The sequence below is a fragment of the Meles meles genome, chromosome 11 (assembly GCF_922984935.1).
Source record: "Meles meles chromosome 11, mMelMel3.1 paternal haplotype, whole genome shotgun sequence".
NCBI classification, from domain to species: Eukaryota; Metazoa; Chordata; class Mammalia; order Carnivora; family Mustelidae; genus Meles; species Meles meles.
The window spans coordinates 17,851,333-17,877,740 of NC_060076.1; the positions used below are offsets into that span (position 1 = coordinate 17,851,333).

At 50.5% G+C, this 26,408-nt stretch overlaps 1 protein-coding gene across 1 annotated transcript in view; it reads right to left on the reverse strand.

The window, feature by feature from the left end:
- Positions 1-26,408, reverse strand: part of PAPPA (pappalysin 1) — a 239,657-nt gene that overhangs the window by 74,353 nt on the left and 138,896 nt on the right. Inside the window, exon 10 of the mRNA XM_046023823.1 lies at positions 22,426-22,619. Within this exon, the coding sequence (XP_045879779.1) occupies positions 22,426-22,619 (194 nt within the window). The remainder of the gene's footprint in view (positions 1-22,425; positions 22,620-26,408) is intronic.

The following is a 26,408-nucleotide window of genomic DNA, read 5'->3' on the forward strand; positions in this document are numbered from 1 at the left end:
TGGATCGTGTTACATTTGACAACAGTGCGAGACTTTGCATAAACTCTCTATGGCATTTGAAATCCAGGCCAGCAACTGGACCTGTATCGTTCTGGAATTCTTTCCCCTGTATTCTGAGCTGCCTGTCCCCAGCAGAGTGGGGTGGAGTGCATCTCTGAAGTGCTGGGGGCTGGGGAGGAGAGAAGGAGGGCAAGGGCTTATCTCTGCATCTAAAACATTCACGGTCAGAGAAGTCTAAGACGTGAACAAAGCCTTCTTATTGCTTAAATACAATTTTCTCTTATCTCTTTGGCTCTATCAGCACTAGACAGGATTTTAGAGGTACACACGGCTGTTATTTTATTCCCCTGTTTTCCTATTTAGATTGTGTTTGTTCCAAGCTGGCTGCAATCCTGACCAGGGACAGTCAGAGCAGATCAGAGAGGAACAAACAAAACCAGCTGAACCTTTGCCCAAAGCCCCAGTTGATCTTAAAACCATCTATGTTCCTGGGGGGAGGCTGGGGATGGGGAAGGCGGGTTGCAGGGGAGAGCTGAAGGAAACACTCACAGGCCTCTTGCTTTTATAGACCTTGTGGATTCTGCTCATTCAGCAGCCACTGACTGGGGGTATGTGGTGTGGTACACCGGACTCCGCATCCCTGAGAGAAAGAGCTTTGCCCTTGGCTGCAAGGTTGGTCACAGGGACACAAGTGTGAGCCCAAGGTGACTGATTCGATGGGCATGCTCTGTTTTCATCCACTCACTTCTTTGCACCTTCCAAAAAAAGCAAGTGTGATCGCATGAAGGATTACAGAGCAATTTAGATTTCCCTGAACATTGGTGGGGGAACAAGCAGGAGACTCACATCCCACACTCCATGGGGCCTCAAGTTCCCTCAGCAGCTCCAGGAAGCAAGCTCCATCTCATGCATCATCTCCACTCCTCCCGTCTTTGCAGTGTCGTTGGCTTGAGTGACCTCTGTGTCTCTCCCAACCTCCCTCTCTTCCCAATCGGTGCCTCTCAGATTCCACGTGAGCCATTCTTCTCTCCCCCCAATTATCCATTAGGCACAAGTCCTTCTGATGATGCCAACAACCCTCGATGAACACAGCAACTCTTTGCCCCCCCCCCCGCCATTCTGTGCCGTCCCTTTGCCTCATTCCTCCTTGCACAACACACCGGGTGGGGGGGGGCGGCTCTAAAAACACGGGCAGCCTCGAGGCTTCAGATTCCCCTAGACAGATGAAGACGGGGTCCCCCAGCCAGCACCTGCGTTTCTGCTTTGTGCACTCGCATGCCCAGTGCAGCTTTACTGACAATAGCCGAGATGTGAAAACAAACTCATGGTCCATTAAGAGACCAATGGGTGGGCAAAACGGGATCTATCGATATGATGGGATATCACTCAGCCTTCAAAACGAAAACCCTGTCATAGGTGACGGTAAGGATGAACCCTGAGAACATCAAGCCAAGCGAAATAAGGCAGCCACAAAAAGAAAAATATTGTATTATTCCACTTGGATGGGGAATCTAAAGTAGTCACATTCGCAGAATCAGTGAGTGGAATAGTGGTTGCCAAGGGCTGGGGGAGGGCGGGAAAGGTAGCTGCTCATCAGCAGACTTCAAGTTTCCAGTAAGCCAGAAGATGAAGTTCCCGACGTCCGCTGTAGCTGTAGTCAACACCAGCTTATTGTATACCCAGACATGTGTTAAGGTGGGTCTCAGGGCGCCCAGGTGGCTCAGTGAGTTAAGTCTGACTCTCGATTTTGGGTCAGGTTGTCATCTCAGGGTCCTGAGATCAAGACCCATGTCAGGATCCCTGCTCAGCAGGGAGTCTGCTTGGGATTCTCTCTTCCTCTCCCTCTCCCCCTGCTCCTGTTCTCTCTCTCCAAAATAAATGAAATCTAAAAAAAAAAAAAAAAGAAAAGAAAAAAAGGAAAGGTAGATCTTTCAGCAACTTTTTTTGTCACAGTAAAGCATGCTACAGTAATATTTTGAATGAGTAAAATCCTGATAGTCATTGAACGAATGTGTACATTAATAAAATAAGTGATCCAGTTCAGGTGGGGGGAGAGAAAGTCACATAATGATGCCTGGCAAAGAGCAGATGCGGCTGGGCTGGCGAGCATCCTCCTGTAGGTAATCTCGGGGTTGAAGGAAGGATTACCCAGTATCTTCTTGATTACTTCAGAGCCAGAGAACTTACTTCCCTTTATAGGCAGTTCAATGGACTCTAGACAGCTCTTCCCAACAGCTAAGAGAAGATGTCTGGCTCTATTTCCTCCTACTTTTTCCTCTAAGAAGCAATGTCTATAAACTTTCTGATTAAGAGTTCCAGACTTAGAGGGAATTGAAAAATTATTTACTGAGACCATTCCTTTTGCTGGGCTCAAGGAAGGGTGGGCGGTCTTGTATAACATAACACAGCAAGTAGGTAGCAAAACTGTCATTTAAATGCAGACTTTTCTGGCTCCGGGAACGGATGCTTTTTCCTCACCTGTGCTTGGCGCCCCCTCAATCCTACTTTTTTCATAAAAAGTTTATTTATTTTAGTAAGCTCGATACCCAATGTGGGTCTCAGACTCACAGGCCTGAGCTCAAGAGTTCCATGCACTTCCAACTGAGCCAGCCAGGAGCCCCTCACTTCTACTTTTTTCGTGTATAGGACCACTCCAGTGAGATGTCTCCCTCCTCCCCAAGCATTCATGGCAGAAAGAGCAGACAGGAATTAGGGTGCCCATGTCCCTCCTTTCTCCCGGAGAAGTCCAGCTCTCAGTCTTTGATGGAAGCTGAGCAGCCACTGTCTTCCAGTCCTATCCTAACACCTGCAGGACCTGGGGTGGAGGGCGCGGTTAGAGACTGCTTTCCTGCTTGGTCTTTAACATAAATGCCTTAGATATCCTGTCATCTTCAGGGATGTGCTTACAGCAAACACCATCCACAGGAAACAGGGGAGCTGGGTCAGTTCTGGCGATGTCACTTCCTAGCTGGACCTCTCCCCCACCCTCGGTTTCCCCATCAGTGAAATGCAGTGGTTGTACAGAATGGCCCTCTAAGTAGCTTGAGGACGCCCACAGCCATAGCATCCCCACGGGTCTCAAGGTCCCAATACCATGTATCCCCCAGTCAGCCTCTGAGAGCTTGGAATCATTGTCCCATTTTTCTGATGAGGAAACGAGGCACAGAGGCTTTAAATAACTCCTTTAAGGTCATCTACCCAGCCGTGTAGGACAGACAGCCAGCAGCCAGACTCTGATCCCTCCGCCGCCATGTTCGGTGCGGACTTCACCAGGACTGGTGCTGGTCTAGCTCAAAACCTCTCCTTCAGCTGAGGAAGAAGAAAGCACCAGCTACCACTCTCTTTGCCTCCTCTGGCTTTCCCTGCTCTCCCTGCTCCAAGGTCCTCAGACTTCACCTGCCAAAGCACAGAACTAAGCCCATGGCCCTGCTAGTTATCATCCCCTCCATGGCCGCCCAGGAACCATGGGTTGGGAAGTCGCCCGGACACAGCTTGCAAAGGTCTTTGGGAGCCGGTTTCTGCCCTGTCACCACTTTCACTACCAGCCACCGCTCCGCCTCACCCCTCCCCACAGAGCAGGTGGGTACCCGCACATGTGCACAGCGGGGCTCCCTTCTCCCCGGGGGACACTTTCTCTCACAGGTCCTGGACTCCACCACCAAGATGTCTGTGCCCAGATGTCCTCCCCGCCCCCCACCTCCCTCCACAGCACTGGCTGCTGTTTGGTGAAATGCGACACACCCTTCAAAGCCAGTCTCAAATATCACCCCTCCTCTGAGAGCCTTTGCTCACCCCCCAGGCGGAATTAACTGCTCTCTGTTGTGTCCACACAGTCTTTATGTACCTCAGTTACAGCGCCCGTCAGGTTAGACGCTGGTTGTTTAGGACCCAGTCTTGCCCTTGGAATTCTGAAGACTTCCAAGGTGAGAAGCGTGTGTTATTCACGCTCCCATCAATCCTAGCTCCCGTCGCCCTGTGGCAGTACACGGTAGGTGCCCCAAGACCAGGAGTCACAGCCGGAGTGGTGGCAGCTAGGGGGTCCCTGTCCTAGGCCGGGCGCTTCGTTGAGGTCTCCGTGTGCACTAAATCAGGCGGGCCTCAGGACAGCTCTGTCAGGGAGGTACTAGGATTATACCCATTTTATAGATAAGGACTTGAGGCCCCCGTACCTTGCCTAAGGTCACACAGCTCATTAGTGGAACCAGGATTCAATTCTCGGGCACAAACTCAGCCCACGCTCTGAATGGTAGATGAAGGCCGCCTTGGAAAGGGCCATCCACCTGTCTCTCGGGGCTGATAGGGAGGATGGAGATGGGACTTCGACTGAACAGAAGCTGCTTCAGCAGCCCAGAGCAGGCCCCCACAGGGCTGCCCCGGGGCGGGTGATGCAGTGGAAAGAGTCCTGGGTTGCCAGGTGAGAGGCTTGCCTCGCAGAACTGACCCACCTGCTGACTTCCTCTGACACTCCGCCTTCCCGTGTGCAGAAGGACAGAGGAAGATGAAGCCTTGAAAGGCTTTTCAGTTCTGACCATCTGCCAGCGTTTCACTCCCAGCCTCTTCCTGGTGAATGAGGCAGGAGAGAGCATCGACGCTGTCAAGAAGTGGAATTGTTCTGTCAGCCCCCGAGTCGACTCCCGGACCCCAGGCCTCTGGTCTCTGGAAGGCTAATTTCACAGCCACCTTTCCACAAACACCAGAGGGGTAACATAAACATTCACTGTAGCCATTCCAGCAATGTGTTTTCTGTTTTCTTTTCTTTTCATGCATGTGACAAAGAGCTGGTTCTTCCCCTCAAAGCCTTGAGATCAGATATTTGCGCTGGGGGCATCCTCAGAGATCTGCTTCCGGCCATCACATCTGATAGAGAGACGAGGAACGGGCCCACTGGGGATGGGAGAGACAGGCCGTAAGCCCCTCCGGGATGGGCCAGGATGTCTGGTGGTGACTGGGGTCGCATGGGCTGACGGACACAGCGGCCTCCGTGGCCCCAGGACTCGGGGGCTCTCGTCCACTCCACGCACCACCCGCCACTCCATCCAGCGCCCGCCTCCAAACCCCTCCTTTGCCGAAGACTGCTTTCAATTAGAGGAGTTAACGATGCCTTGCTTTCAAAGGGTTTTTTAAATCCAGTTTATCTTCCACCCACACACGTCGTACACAAAGGCGGGGAGACAGAGGGAGAGCGGGGGGAGCGGGAGTTCTGGTATTTTCCCACACAGGGGAGATGCCATGAGGTTTCTATTGAATTTCGCTTTCACAGATCTCCCTGCCCTCTTGTCAGTCACAGGAGGGAGGGAGCGCTCTTCAAGTCTCTGGCCCGTCCTCTCCAATTTCCTCTTTCAACCCAAAGGGACCTGGGAATGGGTCTCACGGAAAAAAAGAGGAAAAGGAATGGGGAGGGGAAGCATGGGGGTGCACGCTGATACTAATGATACCCATAAACGTACAGGGCACGCACGCGCCCGCACACGCACACACACACACACACACACACACACACCCCAGGGAGTGTTTCCAAGTATTTCCACTTGGGACCCAGCTTCACGCCAGGCTTGCAGATCCAATGCCAAAGTATTTCCCCAAGAGCTGCAAGGTTGTAAGAGGGACAGGCAGGACTCCTTGATACGAAGACGGCTGGAGGGCAAGCCAGCTGGGAGACCACGGGTCAAGCTACGGAGACCACAACAGCGAGGAGGCCAGGTGCAATGAAGCCACCCCTGTGAAGCCGGCGTGGCTCTCCCTTCCAGAACATGGTGCTCCCTCCTCAGTGCTCCCCTGGGGAAGGGAAAGGGCACCCACCCTCACAGACAGCCCACACTACTGGCGCTGACCAGGTATCATCTCACCATAAATGGGAGGAACAAGCACTTTTGTCCCCATTTTAGAGATAAGAAGTCTAAGGTTTGGAAGGCACTGGGACTTCCTCACAGCTTAAGAGTCAAAGCCAAGTGGTCCTTCTTACCCCGTGGGTGGAGACTCCCCAGCAGCTTCTCGTTATCCCTCTTGTGGTTTCGTGTCTGTCCATCTGTCTCCATGCTGAAGCATCAAGGGTAGTGCTCGCATCCGATTTCTCTCTCCCCTTCACCTAGTGTCTAGTGCAGGTCGCTAGCTGTAGCTCAACAACGCTGCCACACTGAACGAGGGTGGCTTATCCAAGGCCAGACTTGTGGTTAGGGCTGACATATTTGATCCAAAAGTCCAGGGTATGGACATGAGAATGCCACATGGTAGAGAGAAGGCCCCAGGAGACGTAGGATTCATTTGTGAGCACTGGAAGTTTGGACCCGTCCATCACCAGGCTCCCGTGCACTTGGTGGACGGCAAAATAAATTATGGGAGTAGTCACTGGTATTCGCAGTGATTCTTCCCATCACTCTCATGCCCACCAGCGTCTGTCCGAGTCCGTTATTTCACTTAGGTCTTAAAACCATCCTCCGAGGAAGGTATTAATATTACCTCTATTTCCTCGATGTGAAACAGGCTGGTCGCTAATGGGGAGGGCGTGGGTCTTCAAGACCGCTGGACCAGTTGAGGTACACATCAGTGCTGCCAACCCCCAAGCCCTTGCTCAGGACAGACACCATTCATTAAGCGGTGCACACCGCTCCTCTGAGTGTAGACCTCGGAATCCATCTTAATAAAACACTATGACGAGCCACTCAGTATCGGTCAGGAATGGCCCAGGAGATGAACCTATTTGCAATCCTTAAACTTGGCTGTTAGCTCACTGAGGGCAAGCATGGAGGTTTGCCTCTGATCTCTTCAGTATCGAGAGCGATGAAAAGCCTAAAGTCAGCACTAAAGCCAAGACTAGTAGAACACAAGAATGAATTACCAACAGTAACAACGTTGCCGGTCTTCAACTACATACAGGCACGCCCTGCTTTTCCAAAGTTCACGATGCACCCCTTTGCATGAACGGAAGGCCTAAATTAGTACCCATTTTTGCTAACGGAAATAAATCGAAAGAGGATTTCCGCTTTTATGAAAGAAGGCAAAAAGCAAAAACAGCATTCAGTGTTTGTGGCGAGTCCTGCAGAGGCAGCGTGTACCCCAAGCAGTGAGAGGCACCCCGCTCACAGCTTCCCCAGAACTACACTCAGCATCTTCCTGTCAGGCCACCAGAGCTCCGTGATCTGTGCCTGTGAGCATCTCTGCTTGATCTCGATTTATTTAGTGCCTTCGTTAGGTATCAGAAAAGCCAAAGAGAGATTATTTTTGGGGTCTGGGAACACTCAAAAATTCTGTCCTGTAAATTAACAGCATTTGCTCCTTTGCTTGATGCCATATGGCTTAAGAAAGATGTCGCGAGAGCACCCTGTCGGAGGTTCTAACATTCTAACAAGTGTTTCATGTGCCTGGTCTTAGTCGATGCGTATACAGACAGATGTGGAGATTCGCCTGGCTGCGGAGTCCTGGAGTTCCACCCCCCCCGCCCCACCCCCAGATTCTTCTCCTCACTCCTATGTCCATCTTCATCTCCTTCCTGTGCCTCTCATTCCAAACTGACCCCCTGAACATAGAGCACTTTAAGGGCAACTGAGTTTTGACAGACAGACACACACACACCACCAACTCCCCCCACCGACCTCTTTTTTACACACTTAATAGCACTGAGAAAAGATAGAGATAGAAACAGAGAGACACAGAAAGAGACACAGAGAGGAAGAAAAGCCAAGCTTTCTCATAGTGACCATTAGAAACAATTATCACTTTTCCCAGGCCTCCAGGACAGTCTTCCCCTTTGATGCCTGCCCTCTAGAGATAGAAAAGAGGGGGAGAAGTGGACTGCCTTTCTTTCAATTTTGAGACTTATTATTTGGCATGGACAATCAAGCAAAGACGCATTTCCTGTGTACAAGGCGGGTGTGCAGAGTGGAGAGATGCCTCCTTCCTTGTACCCACAGTTCTGGAAATAGCTGCGGACCTCAGGGCCTCCCCACCCAGGAGACACTTCCAGATGAGATCACTTGGCATTTGATGCCCTCCAGCTGTGGGGCTATGTTTTGGGGTGATGAGCCCCTCAATGCCCCCGAGGTCTGTCCCTAACACATTAAGTATTCTACACTCTACCGGGGTCTAAGATCTTCAGGCCCACATCTCCCCACATGTCCAGAATCCTGAGGTTTGGGGTCCCAACCCTTGGCCCGATCCAAATGACCATGGAGAAGCAGCCAGGCTTTGGAGCGGAACAGAGTAAGGAGCTCAATGAAGACATCGGTGTCCTGAAGCACATTAACACTTTTGCAGTGAAACTACATGTCTTGGAGGAGGAAATGGTTCACAATCGATTCTATGGTTCTAGGGGACACCAACTGGATGCCCTAACCTTCTTCTAAAGGTGAAGTGTACTCAAGAGACCTGAGAAAGCATCTGCGAGAGATGGCAGGGCCAAGCTGAAACCAGCAACCGCGTGCGTGCAGACCCTCGCATCCTTGGGAGGCGGGCATCACCGCCCTCACTCACTCGACAGATACGGAGCCTGCCAAAGCCACACCTGTCGAGGCCGGTGAGGTCCAGGTTGGACACCCGCCGGCTCCCGTTACTCCACATCTATCTTCGGGGGGACAGGGGAGGACACGGAGGGCTACGGAGCACGGACGGCAATCAGGAGGCACTGAGGGCGATGCCCCAGCTGCGTTCACCTCTGTTAAACCCAGCCTGTGTCCCCGGGGAGGGGAACTTCCCATTCCACCCACTTCAGGTGTGGCCAAGGGAGATGTAATCAGCACAGCAGCAGCGACGATCGTTATGAATGCTGACACCGGTCACCGGTTCGTACGGAATGAGGTGCTGGTTCGCACAGTCCCACCCTGAGCGGTGGGCGGCATCTCCCCACCTCACGCACAGGGGAGCCAGGCGTTAGGCCGTGCCCCTCGCTGGAGCCCAGACAGCCGTTCTGAGGAGGCACTGGGCAGGGGCTCGAGCTTCTCCAGCCAGTAAATCCTCTAACAAGGGAGAGTGATTAGTGTCGGATGTGGCGGTCGGCTTTTGTGCTGCTGACAGCTCCTCCCTTGAAAGGCCTGGCTGGGCTCATTTCACATGGGCCCTCCGTAGGCCTGCTCCCGGCTCCGTAATTATGCCATTCGCCAGTCACCCAGGCCCGCCTCTGAACTCCTGACCCAGCAGTGAAAGACTTGGGATCTCATTACTAATCTCTTAAGCCACCTAGTTTTCCAAAATACATCCATTTAACTTGGAGGCCAAGGCTTTGGGGGTGGGAGCCCGGGAGAGGGGGAGAGGGAAAGCCCAGCACAGGGACTTCTCATGACATGGCCCACGTCCCCCTTCCTGAGGCCTGCGGCCCAAGCCCCGGGGCGGCTGTCCTGGCTGTCCTGTCCGGCTCGGCCCAGGGCAGGCCTCTCTGAGGGTCAGCGGCTGGGCTTTAGGGACCGGGAAGCCTTTGGAGGGGGAAGGGCATCAGGCCCACCTGTTTGTAATTTCAGGGGTGTGGGTAGGCGATGAGGCCTCTGTTTTGTTTTAATTATTATTATTGTTGTTGAGAAGGGAGGGGGGAAATGAGCAGAAACTGCTAACATCTGCAGGTTGCTGTCCAGCTTACGTGATCTCCCCGCGCAGAGGAGGAACACGGGATCCCCAACCAGATGGTCCGTGGGTGACTTCACGGCCCCGTAAGATGCTGACGGGGTTGGGAGAGGGCGTGCTGGGGCCTTCTGGAAATTCTTAAGGGTGAGAGGCAGGAGTTTAGGGGCTCCCAGAAATCTCTTTCCTTTAGGGAGACTCGGATTTTTTTCCAGCCAAACCTCGAATTTTTCTATTTCTCTCTCCATTCGTTCATTCATTCACTCATTCACTTATTTCGTTTATAGTTACATGTATGTTCCTTATTCACCTTGGTCTACAGGGTGGAAATAGATCCCAGATTTAAAAGACCATAAAGGTAAAACTCCTTCTCACAAGTAGCCCCCTGTGGGGGGAGCGGGGAGGTAAAAGGCTCTAGAAGCACCAGAGAACAGCGGGGTTGGATCTGTGTTTGAGGTATTTTCAGGCTGAGGGAGGGGCACAGAGAAAAAAGTTGTTAGGGCAGTCTGCCTGAGGGCCGGGTCTGAACCCCAGCTCTTAACGTCACCTGGGCTCTGGAGAGCGGAGGCCAGAGAAGAGGCGAGAGAAGGGAGAGAACGGGCCAGAGCTGAGCCATGACAAACCTGGCTTCCCGGATGATGCCAACAGCAGAGGCATGAAGGACAAAGCTCCAGATGCAGATCTCTTGGGGCAAGCACAGTTCTGAGCACACGGCTTTTAAAAAACACGCTGTTATCTTTCTGTGTTGCTAAACCTCTCTTTCTCTCTCTCTCTCTTTTTTTTTTTTTCAGCATTAGTACTGAAAGCCATTCATGCAATTTCATGAATTCTAGATCAGGATCTATAAAAGCAGGGTAGACTCCGGATCAGATCAAAGGGCGCTGTGAGCTTCAACCGAAGCCTTCCTTCAACCCGAGATCAGAACACAGAGGCGCTGCCGGCGAAAAGATGAAAATCCTGAGACACTGCCGACTCCAGACAGGAATCCAGAAACATCACGATTTCTATTTCAGAGCCCAGCGGTATCGCCAGTTCTGGAGAAGCACACTGAGCACTGAAACCCTTCCAGCGCTAGCCCAGAATACTGAGCTGCTGTGACTCTAGAGCATGCCCAGGCAATGCTGTTTGCTCTAAATCAGGCATCTGGAAACCACTTGCAGAGAATCAGACATGAAAGCCGGAGAACACAACTCCAGTTAGCGTCCCTCCAAAATGCTCTCTATTGGCTCTAGAGTGGAGAACACATCTGGCTCTGGAGCTAACCCCTGGGACGCGGAAGGCTCCACCATTCAGCTCCGAGTCGCATGGACCCAAGCTGTATGTCTTAGGCATCCCGTACACCTCTTTTTGCCCTTTTCTGGGAGCCCTGAGACGTTCATGGGTTAACCAGAAAAGCGCCGACCACATCCAAGCTAGCTGAACAGTGGTTACAATGGCCATTTTAACCACACAGGCCAATTCACGAAAGGTCAGAGGAGTGATTTTTCACTTAAAAACATCTGTGGTTGAAAGAACCAGACTTTCTCGAGTTCATAAAACTAGGAGTTTCTAGGTTGTTCTTTTTTGTTTTTCCTCACGCTCCCCACTCCTTTCTCCTCTTCTCCAGCTTTCCCAACAAAGATCTTTGTGTTCCAAGTTGCGTCCACCACAATGTCCGAGTCACGTGCCCTGCAGGGAACCCTCCCACCTGGTGCCAAGATGGCCACGCCTAGCACACTGTCCCTGGGGTCTCACTGCCATGCTCAGGATTCCCTCATCCCTTCCTAGAACCCTGGGGAGCCAGGGCTGCAAACTGGGAAGGGATTGGCTCCCATGTATTTGCTTTTGAAGAGCAGGGAGCGCTCTAACCCGGGCAGCCTCGAGCTTGATTTCTCCTAGAAAGAGGCCCCAAATGATGTGCGGCATTGACTTATGCAAGGAACAAGAGGACAAGGATTGCTTAGCCTTTTAACAGCATCCTGCTGAGCCTGAAGTGCAAATAAGGGCTTTCATTCTCAAGGACAAGGGCAGCATTGCTCTCTAGCCTGTCCCTCCAGATTTCAGAGACAGGGCTAGTGACTGTGACATGCAATCTGGGGCCTTTGCCCACCAAATGCCCCATGGACATGGCTGACTTACATGTCCAGCACATCACGAGCAGATCCCGCTGAGGGACAGAGACCTTACAGAGTGGTGCTTTCCCCCCGGGGCGCCCTTGGCCCAGGCAACACACATTTGCAGGAAAGCAGGATGTCGAAGCAGCAGCATGATCTGGGACCCACAATGTAAACTCTTTGATCACCCCTCCACCTGCCATGTCCCTGAACCTTCTACTGAGCAGCAGAAGTCACACACATTTTAAAGTCAAAGGGATGTGGGCTGGGACCTCAGCTGCTGGCCCATGCTGACAGCATGACCTTGAATCCTTTGGGAAGGTCACACTCCTCCACTGCAAAATGAGATGCTGGAGAGAGGTCAGTCTGGGGCCCAGGATGTGCTTTCAGGACCCCTTTTCCCAACTCACACGATGGCGTGCACCCCGTCTGCCATGGAGGGGACAAATGAGGGGACTTAAGAAGGCCCTGCTTACTCTGGTCATCTACTGCATGTATCAGGGAACTCTACCTTGCCCCACAAGGGAATCACTTACAGGCACTGATTTGTACATTTAAGCCAATCAGACATTGCTCAGCAGACATTGTTTCCAATGGCCTCATTCAATGAAGCCAGAAGCACCCTCTGAGTTCTCCCCAGGCAGGAAACCCTATGGTCAGCACAGAAAATCCCTAAATATTAAAAGATAGAGCCCAAATCCTTAGCCACTCACAGGGCATTTGGTATGAAAAGCTGTGGACGCGGGAAAGGCAAAGTAGAAGGCAGCTTGTGCTGTGGGTCACTGGATGCTTCCAAAAGGGCTATGTGATATCAGGAGGGTGAAGGCTGCACATGGGTGGGTGGTCAGAGGGGGCCATATGGCCAGGTGCCATTTGAGCCATTTGACCTTGAAGGACAGTTCCGCCTCCAAGAGGTGGACAGTTGCATGATGGTTCCTTTGGGCAGGAGAAACGGAAACCCCAAGGCCTGTCCGGGGAGGGACTGCCAGTCACCCGTTCTGCCTGGGGTGCATCCATCCAGCAGTGAGTGGAGCAGAGGGGTTGACAAGGACCACGTATGGCCCTGCCTGCTCAGGTCTTTGGATGTTAAGGAAGTAGGAAGCCACACAAAAAGCTTGGCAGGTGAGAGACACAGGGATCCATGTTTCTGGCGAATGATGGAAAATGTACTCCAAGGGCCAAATTTCTCCATTGAAGATACACACACACTTAAAAGATTTAAGACACTGTTTCACAAAAAAGGTGAACATGTCCTATGCCACTCTGGTAAAGAGAAATATTATTTTTAAACAATTGATTGGGACAGGTGGTGTGGACCCTGAAGGAATTGGATTGGCTCCTGTCCAGCCACGTGTGAACCTCTGCTTTGGCTTCTGTGGAATGGGAACATGGTTCCTACTACCCAGGTTGGCTAAAAGGAGGCAAATGCAATGACCGAATTGAACGGATTTAGGTGGCAGTTACTGTAGGTCAAGCGTTGCTCCAACTGTATTACCTGTGCTGTTTTCCGGAATTCTCACAATTACCGCTTATTGTCCCCACTGCACAGATGAGAAGGCTGAGTGACCCCCCTGAGACCTTCCTGTAAGTGTCAGCTCTGGGATGTGACAGATTCTAGATCAGCTCTGTCCAACAGGTAGCCCACCATCCCCATAGGGCTACTTAAGTGTAAATGAAATAAAACGAACAGGTGCTCGGTTTCACACGCCACGTTTCAGCAGGTGGCTAAGGGTTAGGCTATTGGACAGTGCACTTAGAGAACACTTCTACTCACTGGAAGTTCCCCTGGACAGCTGCTCTAAAGCCTGGGCTCCTAACAGTTCTGCCTTCTCTGGAACGTCAAGGCCCTGCCCGAGCTCCCTGACACCTGCCAGTTTCTCTGCTTCCTCGCACTGCACGGGACTGATATTCTTTCCCCGGACCCCTTGCTCCCAGGCAGCACCACTGACCTGGAGGGACATCACTCAGGCAGCACTCACATTCCTGAAAGCCGTATCCTGCCAGCAGACCAGCTCTCTCCCCAAACTGCTGTGTCCCAGGCTGGAGAGAAACGCAGATACTAGCCAAGTGTGCCCGTTCACCAACAGCACAGACGGGTCCAGTGTGGGCAAGGGCCCTGGGGAGGGCAGGAGCCCAGGAAATCTCTGCGGGACCAGCCTGGCACAAAAGCATGCCTCTCGACGGGGGCACCTCTCCCAAGCCCAAAGGAGCCCATCCCTTCCTTGAAAGGACCGTGCACAAATGTACTTAGGACCTCCTGGGACTTGGATTTGGCTGAAACATCAGGGAAGTTTGAAGAGACCCAGGGCTGGGGAGGAAGAGAGGGTGGAAGGGACTTTTTAGGGTCTAGGTCTAGAGATACACATCCAGGCAATGTGTAAGTAAGGCTAGTGGGTTGGGCTGGGAGCAGGGGGCTTACAACACAAACACAAACAAAAACAAAACCCAGTGTGCAGCCAGACCTCAGCTCTCCTCGGAACCCCATCCTTTGGGCCTGGCTTGAGAAAGTTTACTTTCAGACATAGGGAAATGAGCATGTGGTTTTGGGGACAGAATTCAATACCGCCAAAGCAGCGGGCTCAGCACGCCGGACCGGCTCTCGCTTCCTAAGTGCACTGCAACCCCGGAGAGTGAACGCTGTTTACATTTTTTACGTGTTTCTTGGGTACAGAACATGAAACTAAATTACACAGCAAAGGCCATGCTGGCTACACGCCGGTGCCCCCACTTAAAACAGAAACAATTAAAAAAAAAAAGGAAGAGAAGAAAGAAAAGAAAATGAACAGCAGGGATGGAGAGGGTCCTCAGGGGTCCTGAGTAAGTGCCAGGGACGGAAGGAAGGAGTCTGGTCCTGATTCTGAGAGTGGGGAAAGAAGATGTGGAGATCTGACGAGATGAGAGCAGGGCAGGCTTGGAGGGAAGACAAAAGAATCTTCCTAGAGGGGCAGTGGGCTGGGTTGGCAGGGCCAGAGCTGCTCTCCCCGGAGAACCGGTGGAAGCAGCCCCAAACCACAGAGCCGTGCTTGTTCTTGGGCTCCGAGTCAAGAGGCCACTGGCAGGCAAGAAATGAAGACTCATTCCCCAAACCGGGCCCCCTCTGTTCCACGTGGCACCGTCCCGGTTGGCGAGGACATGGCTGGTGTGTGCCTGCGAGGGCTGGGCACGGACCCCCACTCTGCGCACGGCTCTCCGTGGCCAGCTGCCTTTGTCCGTGGGTCACAGCACCCTGCTAACCTCTGTCCTGCCCTGTCCTTTCTTCCACGTAGGTTGCTCAAGGGCGGGGCTGAGGTTCACGGGTTTGTCTCCGCCTCCACCCATGGCTGAACATGATGCTTCGGATGTAGTAGGCGGACAACGCACTCCTACTGATTTTCGGTCCGAAGAGCAGAATCGTTTCATAGCACGCGGGGGCTTGAGAGGTTTAGGGAAGTTGCTTAAGCAAAGCCAAATCTTTGTTAAGTGGAGTAAGACCGAGAGACTCAAAGTCTCTCCCTCCTTGTGCCCCAAAGAGTATGCTTAAAACAATTAATAATAATGACCAAACTCGGTTGTTCCTAATTGGATGCATCAACCACTGAAACTTCATCGGGAAGAAGAAGCATTTCATTAGGAAATCTTTCAGCTGATCTTAGAAGGAAACACCACGGTTCTGGATCCACGGTCACTCTTGACAGGCACCTGCCGTGTATGTATTATTACTACTCGTTCACGGGTAGGAAGCTGGGGAGGAGCCAAGAGAACCACCTTGCCCAAAGTGAGACGGCCGGTAAGCGGTGGCCCCCGGAGCTGGAAACCCCATGAAACTGATCCGAAATTTCACCTTGTTTTCCTTTAAGACTCTCCTCATCCAAAGCTTTTCAGGGTCAGTCATGATGCCTGGCATTTCTTAAGTTTGAATAAATACCAACAGAGGGAAGGAGTGAGGCGGGAGGGGGTGAGAGCCTGGTGGTGGACCCGTCTGCCGGGATCGTGAGTAATTCTGCCGCCTTCAAGTCCCTGCCAGGCTGAGGCTGCCATGACAAATTCAGGGCGGTCACAGCGACCAGCCCAGGGGCTCCGTTCTGATGCAGGCACTGTTTCTTATTCTCCTGGAGGGGTTTCTGGTGCCCCACATCAATGGGACAGGCTGTAACGAGCCATGGGACTTTCTGTTCTGTCTCCTTAGATGACTTGCACATGTGCTCTTGAAAAATTATTCATAAACCACCAGGAGAAAGCATATCCCATGGGTATTTGGGGAAACTGCTTGGAATCTTCTCTGAAATGTCAGTGTGTTCCTTTCGCCTGTCCTCCTCCTTCCACCACGGGTACAGGCCACCCCATTTCACCAGCAAGAAGAGAGGCACGCTTTGGTGAAGGTACGTGCTAGGAAAGGAGAACTCTCGGAAGTGACCTCCCCGCTGGGGGTGAGTGCCAGAATTTCCCCCTGTGCTTTGCAAATCAGATCATCTGAGTAGCTCTGGAGAACTGCTGGTCCTGATTGGGGGGGGGGCTGTTTCAGTGGAGGGCCCGTGGGGTGGTGTACGGAAAGGCAGAGGGAAGGGGGGAGGGCCATGGTGAGGTGCTTGGGCTCCCCAAGCCTCAGTTTCTTCATTGCAAGAGGGAACGGACAGTTCTCAGTTTGACCCTGTGCTTTTAAACCCCAGGACAGGGTCTGGCACTGGGGAGGTGTTTGACAGAGGTCTCTCCTCTTCCTCAAATGGACATCTGATTCTGTTAGCCCCATGCTTCTCACCTCTGAAAAGCTCCCCCCTGCACTTAGGATAACGTCTAAATTCCAAGCATCGGAAGGATGTCCCTGCACACCTTTATAAGCACATTTCTCAGCTTTCCCTCTATTTCTTATTGTTTTTTTGGATGTTTGTCTGTCTCCACCTCCTTCCTGTGTCTCTCTCCTGACCCCCCACACTCCCTATACTGCATTGTAAGGGCTCGTGCAGATCCGTTACTCTTGTGTCCAGAGAACCCAGTGATTATCCGCTCCCTGCTCTGAACGTGAGGATAACGAATGCACAGAGAAATGCCCCCTGCTTCCAGGTTCGGACTTGGTGGCCACCGAGGAGTGCTCTTACTCTATGATTCTCTTACTGACGCTGCCGGGTTTCCTGCATAGAGCGCAGGGCTTGCGACACGCCTGGAAACAACCCTGGAAACTGAGCAAAATTACCCCTTCCCTCCACAACTGTCCTCTTTGTGCCCTTCTTCTTGCTTGCACCTATAACCCAGAAATAACTAGGCATAGACCTGAGAAATCTTTTTTACACTTTGGGGTCAGCAACTTAAGACATGTCCTAGAGTCCCCCCATAGTTTCATAAACACATTTTAAATGACTTTCTGGAGAGAACAATGCTTCACCTAAGAGAATAAGTGTCTACACGTGGAGTCTACACCACATGGTGGAAACAGTGGGTGGTCTACACAGCAGGCTAGAAATGGTGGGCTAATAATTCAGGTATTGGTGCAGCAAATTCCATATTCTGGGTGTTCCTTGAATGCACACTACATATGAAAAATGCAGAAGACATCGATTCTCCCAGATGCTTCTCCAGGGTCACTTGCGGCAGCAGGCAGGAACAGCCCCGTCCTGCACCCGAGCTTGTACAATGAACACAGAGGTCAGCACCCTGGTTCTGCCCCCTACAGGGGTGAGTCCCGAAGCTGCTCATCCAACCCTCTGAGGTTCGCTGTCCCGAACCTGGAAAGTGAGAGCAGCGATTCTTATGTTTGTAGCAGTTTCAGGAGGATTCAAGGAATTGGATGCAGAAGCTGGATGAACTTGATAAATGTTATTTTTATAATTTGTGCAAGGTCTTCGGAAAGCGGGCGAAGGACTTTTCCATCCCCACGTGCGGGCTCTCACCCCTGATGGCTGAATAAGCTGATAGCACTGCGGTTTCTTCGTCAGGGAAACTCCCTCTGATTCCCGCTCCTGGGTCTTTGGCTGCAGTCTGTCATCGGACACACCCCTCCGATGAAATGGTGGGCCCTCTGAGGGCAGCAGAAGGACCAGCACCTCTCTGGAGTTTCTTAACATGCCTGGTATGGTCCTGAGGTTGCAGGAGACACACACTAACACAACAATGTCTAACTCAACAGAACGTTGATGGAGCTTCTGCAGAAGTGTGGGTCCCTGTGCCCTCTGGGGGAGGGGGAGAGGGAGAAGCCTTACATGAGTGGGACAGAGAATTAACATTTGAACTACCCAATAAGTGTTGGGGGGCGGTGTTAGGTGTCTTCTCTACATTTATTCTCTCAATGTCCACCAGGTCGATGGTGTCATTCCCACTTTCCAAAAGAGGAAACTAAAGTTCCCAGAGGAGTCATCTGCCCAAGGTTCCCAAGTCAGAGGAGGGGTGAAGAGGGCAAAGCCACAGTCCCATGATTTCCATGAACTCCCATCCTCTTTACCTACTCATGTTCCACAGTGTAAGATTCAAATAGATTCCTGCTTGGGCCAATGAATAAGGGAATTAATACATAATTCCAGACACATTATGATTTGTTATTTTAATGGAGGCCTAAAGCATCGCGGACAGGCCTAGAAGCTGGTCAGAGCAGCTCAAGGTAAAGTGGCAAAGGACCGATGTGGCCAGTGATGCGCTGATGGAACAGGAAGTCAGAGAATCGATTTCAAAGGAAGGAGAGATGTCTAGACTCTCACCGGCCTTCTAAGGCCAGGATCTCCCATTTGACCACCAGCTCAGCCCGAACGCCCTACTGTGGTGAGCTTAGTAGATCACACGGCACTCTGTCCCCCGGTGGAAGCTTCTCGTTCTTAGAAAGGTTTTCTTTATTTTGGCCCTGAAACTACTGCCCTGGAAATGCTTGGTCTAAGCTTTACCCTCAAAGGATTAACCAAATAAATTGGTTGGATGACTGAAGGTCTGTAATCCCTGGAGAGCCCTGTGCATTCCAGAGTCAGTATTTCCATTTCCGCCTTGGGCCATTGCAGAAGGAGGGGGGTGCCTGTCCAGATAGGAGGAAACGGGCTGGGGTAGAAACGGCGGGGGCGGGGGCAGAAGGAACCAATATCTACATCTTATTTTGGCAGCCTATGGTGTAAAGCACTAGAGAAATGCAAAACATGGAGACAAAATTAGGACAAGATGAAATTTTTGCAAGCACTTAACCCAAACCATTTCTGAGGTTCCCTGAAGAGAGATAACTCGATTCCTCCAGTTCATTTCCATTTTTGTTCTGTCTCAGGGACTTCTTGAATTCCAGCTGGGCCGGGAAGGTGCGTGGCCAAAATATCCAAAGAATGTCTCTTATGAGAGGGTGTTCAGCCCAGTTTGCACACTGGAAGTTCTGATGGCTCTGATAACGTCTGGATACACGACTCAGGGCTCGGGGTGGAGTAGCGTAGCCCTAACCAAATTTGGGGATCTTGTTGGAGGAGAATGGACATGCGAGAGACTGGAAATTATTAGAAGCTAAGAGCTTTTACAGAATTGAAACTCAAGTTTTTAGCAGTTCTCCAGACTCACGAAGCACGATGAGTGTGGCTCTGAGGCCATCCCAGGGAGCATCTGCCAGCTTGTTCTGATGGGGCCACTCCTCTTGATAGAATTCTCACACCTCACAAGCCCGGGGGGCTGGTTCTTCCACTCTCTGGTTTCTCCGGAAGGCTGCAGCACAGAGGTAGGCACCTATCCTACAAACACCTGCCTTTACCATGTTTATAGCATCAGGGGGAGTGACAGAGAGTAGGACAAAACAGGCTTGTAAAGAGGAACAAAGAACAATTGTGGTCCCTTAATCCCTCCCCCCAAGTTAAAGGAGTGTCCTAGTGAATGCCCACCAGGGACCTCAGAACAGTCTGCCTGGAAGGGAGTGGGAACAGCCTGAACTCAGAGGTATGGAAGTACCCAGGAGTCTGCTAGAGTAGAATCCAAGTGCCTCGGGGCATTTGCACAGTAACACCAACAACAGGATCTACCTAGCTGCATTTCTTCCTGCTTGTTTCCCAGTGCTGTTTCCCAGGTGTCCACTGACTTCTGACTTGCAGAGGTGACTGCATATTCCCAATCTCACTGGCATCTTCTACAAGATCCTAATTTTAGAGTCTTCCTTTCTGGGCTGTGTGGCTCTGGGGAAGGCACTCTGCCTCTCAATGTCTCCAAGAGAGGGGCTTGGCTGGGGAGCGTGGGAGGATCCAATGCAATGGCTGGTGCAGCCCCATGACCCTGCACCGCCTTCCACCCTCCCTGGGACCCAGGGTCCTACCTGGGAATTTCAGGTGTGTGTGCAAGCACATTCATGTGTGCGTAAGAGAGACAGGAAAAGAAAGGAGGAAGAGGAAAAAGGAGATGGTTAATTGCATCGGGGGAAGGCGAGGGGCACGTGGTGCGTCTAAGAACCTTGCAGCTCCTTCTTTCAAGCCATCAACCTCTTCACTGGAAGCCCTGACTGGGTGCAAATTAACCAGCAGCCTCCTCTAATCAGTGCCCAGGGTAATAATGAAGGCCACGGTCATATGTCCTCCTCCTCTTCAATGCGGTCAGACGGGAGCCACCTTTACACTCCAGGGAGAACCTCATCCAGAATCACACAGGCTGTTTGTCTGTGCACCCGTGCACGGGCATGACTATGCATGGCGGGGTGGGGGTGGGGGTGGGGGGGACAGTGCGTGAGTGACTTCTAGGCATTTGCTTTCAGTCGGGGAATTCAGGAGACTTTTGTTCTGCCGCCCTCCAGGCTGCCTGCCTGGCCCAGCACCCAGCCGGCAACACACCCCCTCCCCTGACCCTGTATTCTCCAGCGAGCTGATCTCATTATGGCAAATTTAGTTACAGCTGAAGTCTCCTTGTAACAAAGATTATGTCCAAGCCCAGAGTAATGGAACCTAGTCGATTTCATTAAAATAAAATTGGTTACAATGAATAATTCAATAGGATGATTTTGTTTCCTCATCTCCTCTTTGTAGATCGAAGAGCTAGTATTTATAATGATTTTTTGAAATTGGATTTTTGTTTAGGAAGAGATAATCACCCATAATTCCTGACAGCCCCTCCTCACAGGACTGGAATAATTGCCCAGTGAAGTCTGCTTTCGAATGCTAAGGCTGGACAGTTCCTTCTCTCCTTTCTCTTACTTTAGCGGCCATAATAACACTTTAGGTGGTTTTGAAACACATCTGCTACCTCAGCTCTTGCTCATGTGAGATTCCCAGTGTGTTAATACCCTTGTTTGAGTGACGTTTTTTAAGCATTTCTAGAACCGGTTGCTAGTGCTGAATTGGGAATTCCTGGCGCTATTGCTGGCCGGCCCTGCTGTTCCTGAGCAGGACCTTCTGTGCCACAGAGAGGTGATGCCCTAGCATCTTCGCTTGAAGGTGTTCATTTGCGTGTGTGTGTGTGTGTGTGTGTGTACGTGCGTGCACACGTGTGTGTGTGCACGCATGCATGCATCGACAGTCAATCAATAGTCAATTAAACACATGTTTCCGGAGCATCTAGTCTTGTCAGGCCCACGCTTGAAGATGAGACAAAAATGAATGTAACCCAAAGCTGTTCTCCAAGAACAAGCAGCCTAGCGAGACGTGCACACAGGTAATTCAGGCTCAAGGTGACAGGTGCAACCAAAGAAGAATTCAGCAAGTACCAGAGGTGGCATGGGGAGGATGAACCCTAGACACCCACTTCTTCATTCGTTCCTTGATTCATTCATTCACCGGGTTGGCACTATGCAAAACTCCCTTCCACCTGACTTAGGGCAGTCAAACGACTACAAACACGTAAATAATCTAATGGGTGTAAACACAAGCAAATAGACACATGAGAAAATGGCCAAAGAAACACTGTGACTTATAACTGAAGTGACCTATCTTGTACTTTGTCCAGGGGTTTTTCACTGGGCCCCAGAGGAAAGTCGCATCTCTCTTTCGTCTGGAGAACCCTCCCCCCCCCCCGCCCCGCAACCCTGCCCATCCAGCCCGAGTCAGGGAAGCAACACAAGAGAGGAATGGCTGGGAATCATGATGCATCTGCGAGGCCAAGAGCAGGTTGGCCTCTGAGATGGTCACTGGGCCAGGCAGTTGGAAGCACTGAGTCGTGTCTCTGGGAAATGGGAGTCTCGGAAGAAGGCAGGTGCTTGCTCACCAGGATAATTGGAAAGGGGGCTCTGGGGACACCACAGCCATCCCTAGAATCACACAAGCGCTGGTGGCCCCAATCTCTTGTTCCCTCAACTAAACCCGGCAGACCCCTGGGGCAAGAATCCTGGAACATAAATAGTGCATTAGGGCACTGAAGAGTGAGTCACAGCGTTTTAGAGTGGGGAGGTCCCTGGAGATCATCAAGCTCAACTACCCTCTAACTTAAAGATGGGGGGAAATAAGGCCCAGAGAAGTGGGGAGATTAACCCAAGGCCACATAGCAAATTCACAATAGAGTTAATTCACAGGGGAGTGCTCAAAGAGCACACAACTCAGCAGCCTCCTCCAAAGGGGGGGAAAAAAAAGCAGGACTCCCCCAAAAGAATTTGGTCTTACCCCATTGAATTCCAGTGGTGTATCCAAAATGGAATTCTTTCACCAAATATGAATTATAACAGGTAGAGAAACAGGAGGAAAGGCTTTACCATACTATGCTCACAGTCCCTGTATTTAACCATCCCATGTCTCATCCCTGACAAATGGTACTTGTGAGGTCTGGGGATTACATTTGGTTTGAGATACAGTCAGGGGGGCCACATCCTGTGACATTACATTTGAGGATGGCAGCCCAGCAGGACAGAGCAGAGACACAGAACATCTGTAGGAAATGTCACACATGGCTGGGAGCTTACCTGGGAGGCTGCCGGCTGACCGATGATGACCCAGCCTGGACACTGCTGGTCCTGATGCGAAACTGAAGCATTGGATGCCCACTGATCCAGGAACCCCTGGGGCGTGTAGACCCCACAGTCCTTGATGCTAGTTTTTTGTTCAAACTCCTCACACACGCCATCACCGTCATGGAAATAGCACCGGCTAGGTTCATCTGCAGGAGATGGACAGAGAAAAAAGAGAACAGATAGATATTTGTTCTTTGGTCTCAGCTGAAATCCATAGTAGTGGGATGAAACCAGCAGAATTATCAGCACTGTAAAGCCTGTCATCAGCGGTCACCAGGGATTATTATTCACCCTTAAAAAAGGTGACAAGATGATGAACCTGTAGGACATGATACTAAGTGAAGTAAGCCAAACACAAAAGGTCGACTAGTGGACGATTCCACTTGAATGAGGACTAGAAAGTAGTGAAACTCACAGGAGGAAAGACTACAGAAGTGGTTGCCAGGGGCTGGGGAGAGGCGGAACTTGTTGAGAGTTACTGTTCAATGGGTATAAGGTTGCCGTTATACAAGACGATGTAAAACATCACTAAACTTCTGGATAACCTGTGCTTATGGTTATATCGAGTACATGCATCTATATTGAGTATATGCATATATACCAATATATGGTTACATTGAGTATATGCATACTTACAAATTTAGAGCGTCTATCTTGTACTACATATGTTCGAGCACACACATTCACAAACACAAACCCCGAGTGAGCCCCACAGCCACCTTGTGACAAAGGCATTACCGTTCTAATTTTTTTAGTCCCCCAGATTAGGACTATTGCCCAAAGTTGGGGCTCCCAGGTGGCTCAGTGGGTTAAACATCTGCCTTTGGCTCAGGTTTTGATCTCAGGGTGCTGGGATGGCCTCACTTGGGTTCCCTGTTCAGTAGTGAGTCTGTATTTCCCTCTCCCTTTGCCTTGCCCCCCAATTCATGTGCACTCACTCTCTCTCTCAAATAAATAAATAAAATCTTAAAAAAAAATAACTTGCCCAAAGTCACATGGTGTATTCATGCCAGATCATGGTTTCAAATTCAGGCTTTCACCTTCTAAATCCTGGGTACATTATCTGACACCATAGAACTTCACAGTGGCAAACTGAGGTTTACTGAACTCCCAAGAGAGTTCTGTGTAACCTAACTGGCTTCATTTCCAGCTCTGTAACTCAAATGCTCTGGTACTTAAGACAAATCTCCGGGTGGCTGGGTGGCTCAGTCGTTAAGTGTCTGCCTTCTGCTCAGGTCATGATCCCAGGGTCCTGGGACTGAGCTCCCATCTAGCTCTTTGCTCAGTGGGAAGCCTGCTTCTCCCTCTCCCACTCCCCCTGCTTGTGTTCCCTCTCTTGCTGTCTCTCTCTCTGTCAAATCAATAAATAAAATGTTAAAAAAAAAAAAAGACAAATCTCTTTTCCCCTTTCGGCTCAATGAGATAAGAGGGTCAGCGTGCCCAGCATCAGGAGCCCTTTCTGTCTGCTGGTTCAGGCTCCACAGGGCTTGGTAGTTAAATTTAAAGGCCAAGTGAGTTCTCAAGCTCCCCTGTAATTCAAATTACAGCAGGGACAACTTAGAGCTGCAGCTGGCCACGGTGACTCTTGGTGGCCAGGACACAGATCATAGAAGTCTGGAGCTGACAGGTGACTTCCAAGGAGGCAGGAGCCATGCACGTGGCTCACTATTTCAGCACTGATCAATACTAGGAGAAATCAAAACGCACCTGTGTCAAAGACAGCCTTCTGCCCATCTGTTAATAACTCAAATGTCAGGTTGTCTGTGCTCTTTTCCCAATACTTCTGGGAAAAACTAAATACCCCTTTCTGTGTGGGTTCCTATTTTGTGAAGATCCCTACCCCAACACTTAACTGTGCCAACCTAGCTACATGCTACGGCTGCTCTGAAAGATGGAGCTTCTTGAAATCTGGTCCCTATGCGGTGTCTTCCAGTGAGCCTAAAGTCATCATCCAAACTAGTGATGGAGATGCTGTGAGAAACTATGTCCAGGCAAAAGGCACGTTTCCGGGGAAAATCTGAACATCCCAGGCATATCAGAGCATAGGGTCATCCTAAGGTTACTGCTTGAACGAGGACATCCTTCCCCTGTTTACTCTAAAACCACAGAGTGGAGCCCCGTTTCTGATCAGGAACTGACTTCGGTCCCTCTTATTGGCTATCACACAATTATCTTCACCTTTCAGCCTCTGGCTTTCCATCTGTAATACAGAAAGGATGGTCCTAAACACTGTAGTAATATTGTATGGTGACAGATGGTGACTACACTTATCATGGTGAACACGTAGTCACGTACAGGATTGTTGACTCAGTATGTTGTACACCTGAAACTAAAATAACATTGTATGTTAATTATACTTCAACAAAACAAAAAGAAAGGAATGATCGCCCCAGCCAGGAAAAACCTCTCGGGATACCCACAAAACTCTCATAGGACGTGGACATAAACATGCTTTGTACATTCTAGAATAACAGTCAAGAGAAAAAAAATATTCTTCTTTTAAGGGGTCAATTTATTTCTAGCTGGCTGGATGGAATCACCTTGTGAAATCAGTATTCACCTAAAACACTCTGTGTGGCAGCCTGTTCCCCCCACCCCCAGAAAGAGCCAGGTCAAGTAGAATTAAAGCTTGGAATTCTAGGATGCTGACTATCTGAAAAAGGAGTCTGTGAATTCAGGGGCAGCAGAATGTTGAGCCCCTTCCAAGCTCCAAAATCCCTTGTTTATTTCCGCAAACAGTTTATATAGTGAAACACTATCAAAAGAGCCAGAATAAATCAATTCATTATAATTCAATTATTTAAGGATACATCTGAGCCAGCTGAGGACTCCAGTGGTCAGCAGCATGCCCGGCAGCTCAAGGATGGAGAGAAGACAGAGTCAGCACTTCTCAGTAGCTCCAACCTCTTGGTGAACAGGGCCAACTGAATATATGATAAATGTAGACCGGATCCCAGAGTGACCAGCCGTTTGTCCAGACGTTACTCTTTCGAAATTCAATCAAGGGAATTGCAAAAAGCACAGGTTCAGATCCTAGCTCTGTCATATATAAGCTGTACAGGACTTAAATGACCTAACCTCGCTGAACTTTATTTTCTCATCCAAGAAAAGAAAGGGAGGTAATAATATATTTACCCAGTGTTGTTGCAATGATTTCACGAGATGATGTGTACGATGCCAGCAACTTCACCCATTTTAGCTAAGGGGATACTCAGAGCCAGAGGTAGTAAGGAGTCTGCTTCCAGATCAGAGGGAGATGGGGGGAGAGCTAGAAGTAGGAGCCTGGCCTTTTTAGACCAGGGAAATGCCCCCTTTGCCCCGTGTTCCAGCTACAGAATAATGAAACCACGTCTTTTTGAGGATAAGATCATGGAGTTGCTTGACTGTTGGAACTACATTCTCCCCCTACAACACCAAGACAGGGAGCATAAGATTATAATAAGATCATGTAAGGTCTATTCTCTAAGATGACTTAATTCATATTCTCAGCAAAGAGACCTCAAGAGTGGCAGAAATTAGGGCTAAGTTAGGAATTAGGGCTGAGTTCTCATGAAGGCCAACTTCTCCCTGATTATGTTTAAGACCTCCATATTTCTTTCTGCTGGGACTTAGAAGAACCAGGGATTAAAGGAGAGGTAGGGGGAGACACAGTAGGTAAAGAAGTGGGAAGGTATTCCAGTAGATGATTGATAGATAGGCAAGCAGAGACAGAGTTAAGAGAGAGATAGGAGGTGGTGGAGAGACAGAGAGAGAAAGAGACAGAATAAATATGCCTGGTTCTCCCTCAAGATTCTGCTGACAAAGCTACCATGAGCCACTTTTTGAAATAACAGCCTTGGACTCTGCTATTCATTTTCTCTTGCTACTGGCGTCCCGGGAGCCCTTCAGCTACATCTGCCAGTCTTCATCTGGGGAATTTTCTTTCCTCTCTACTC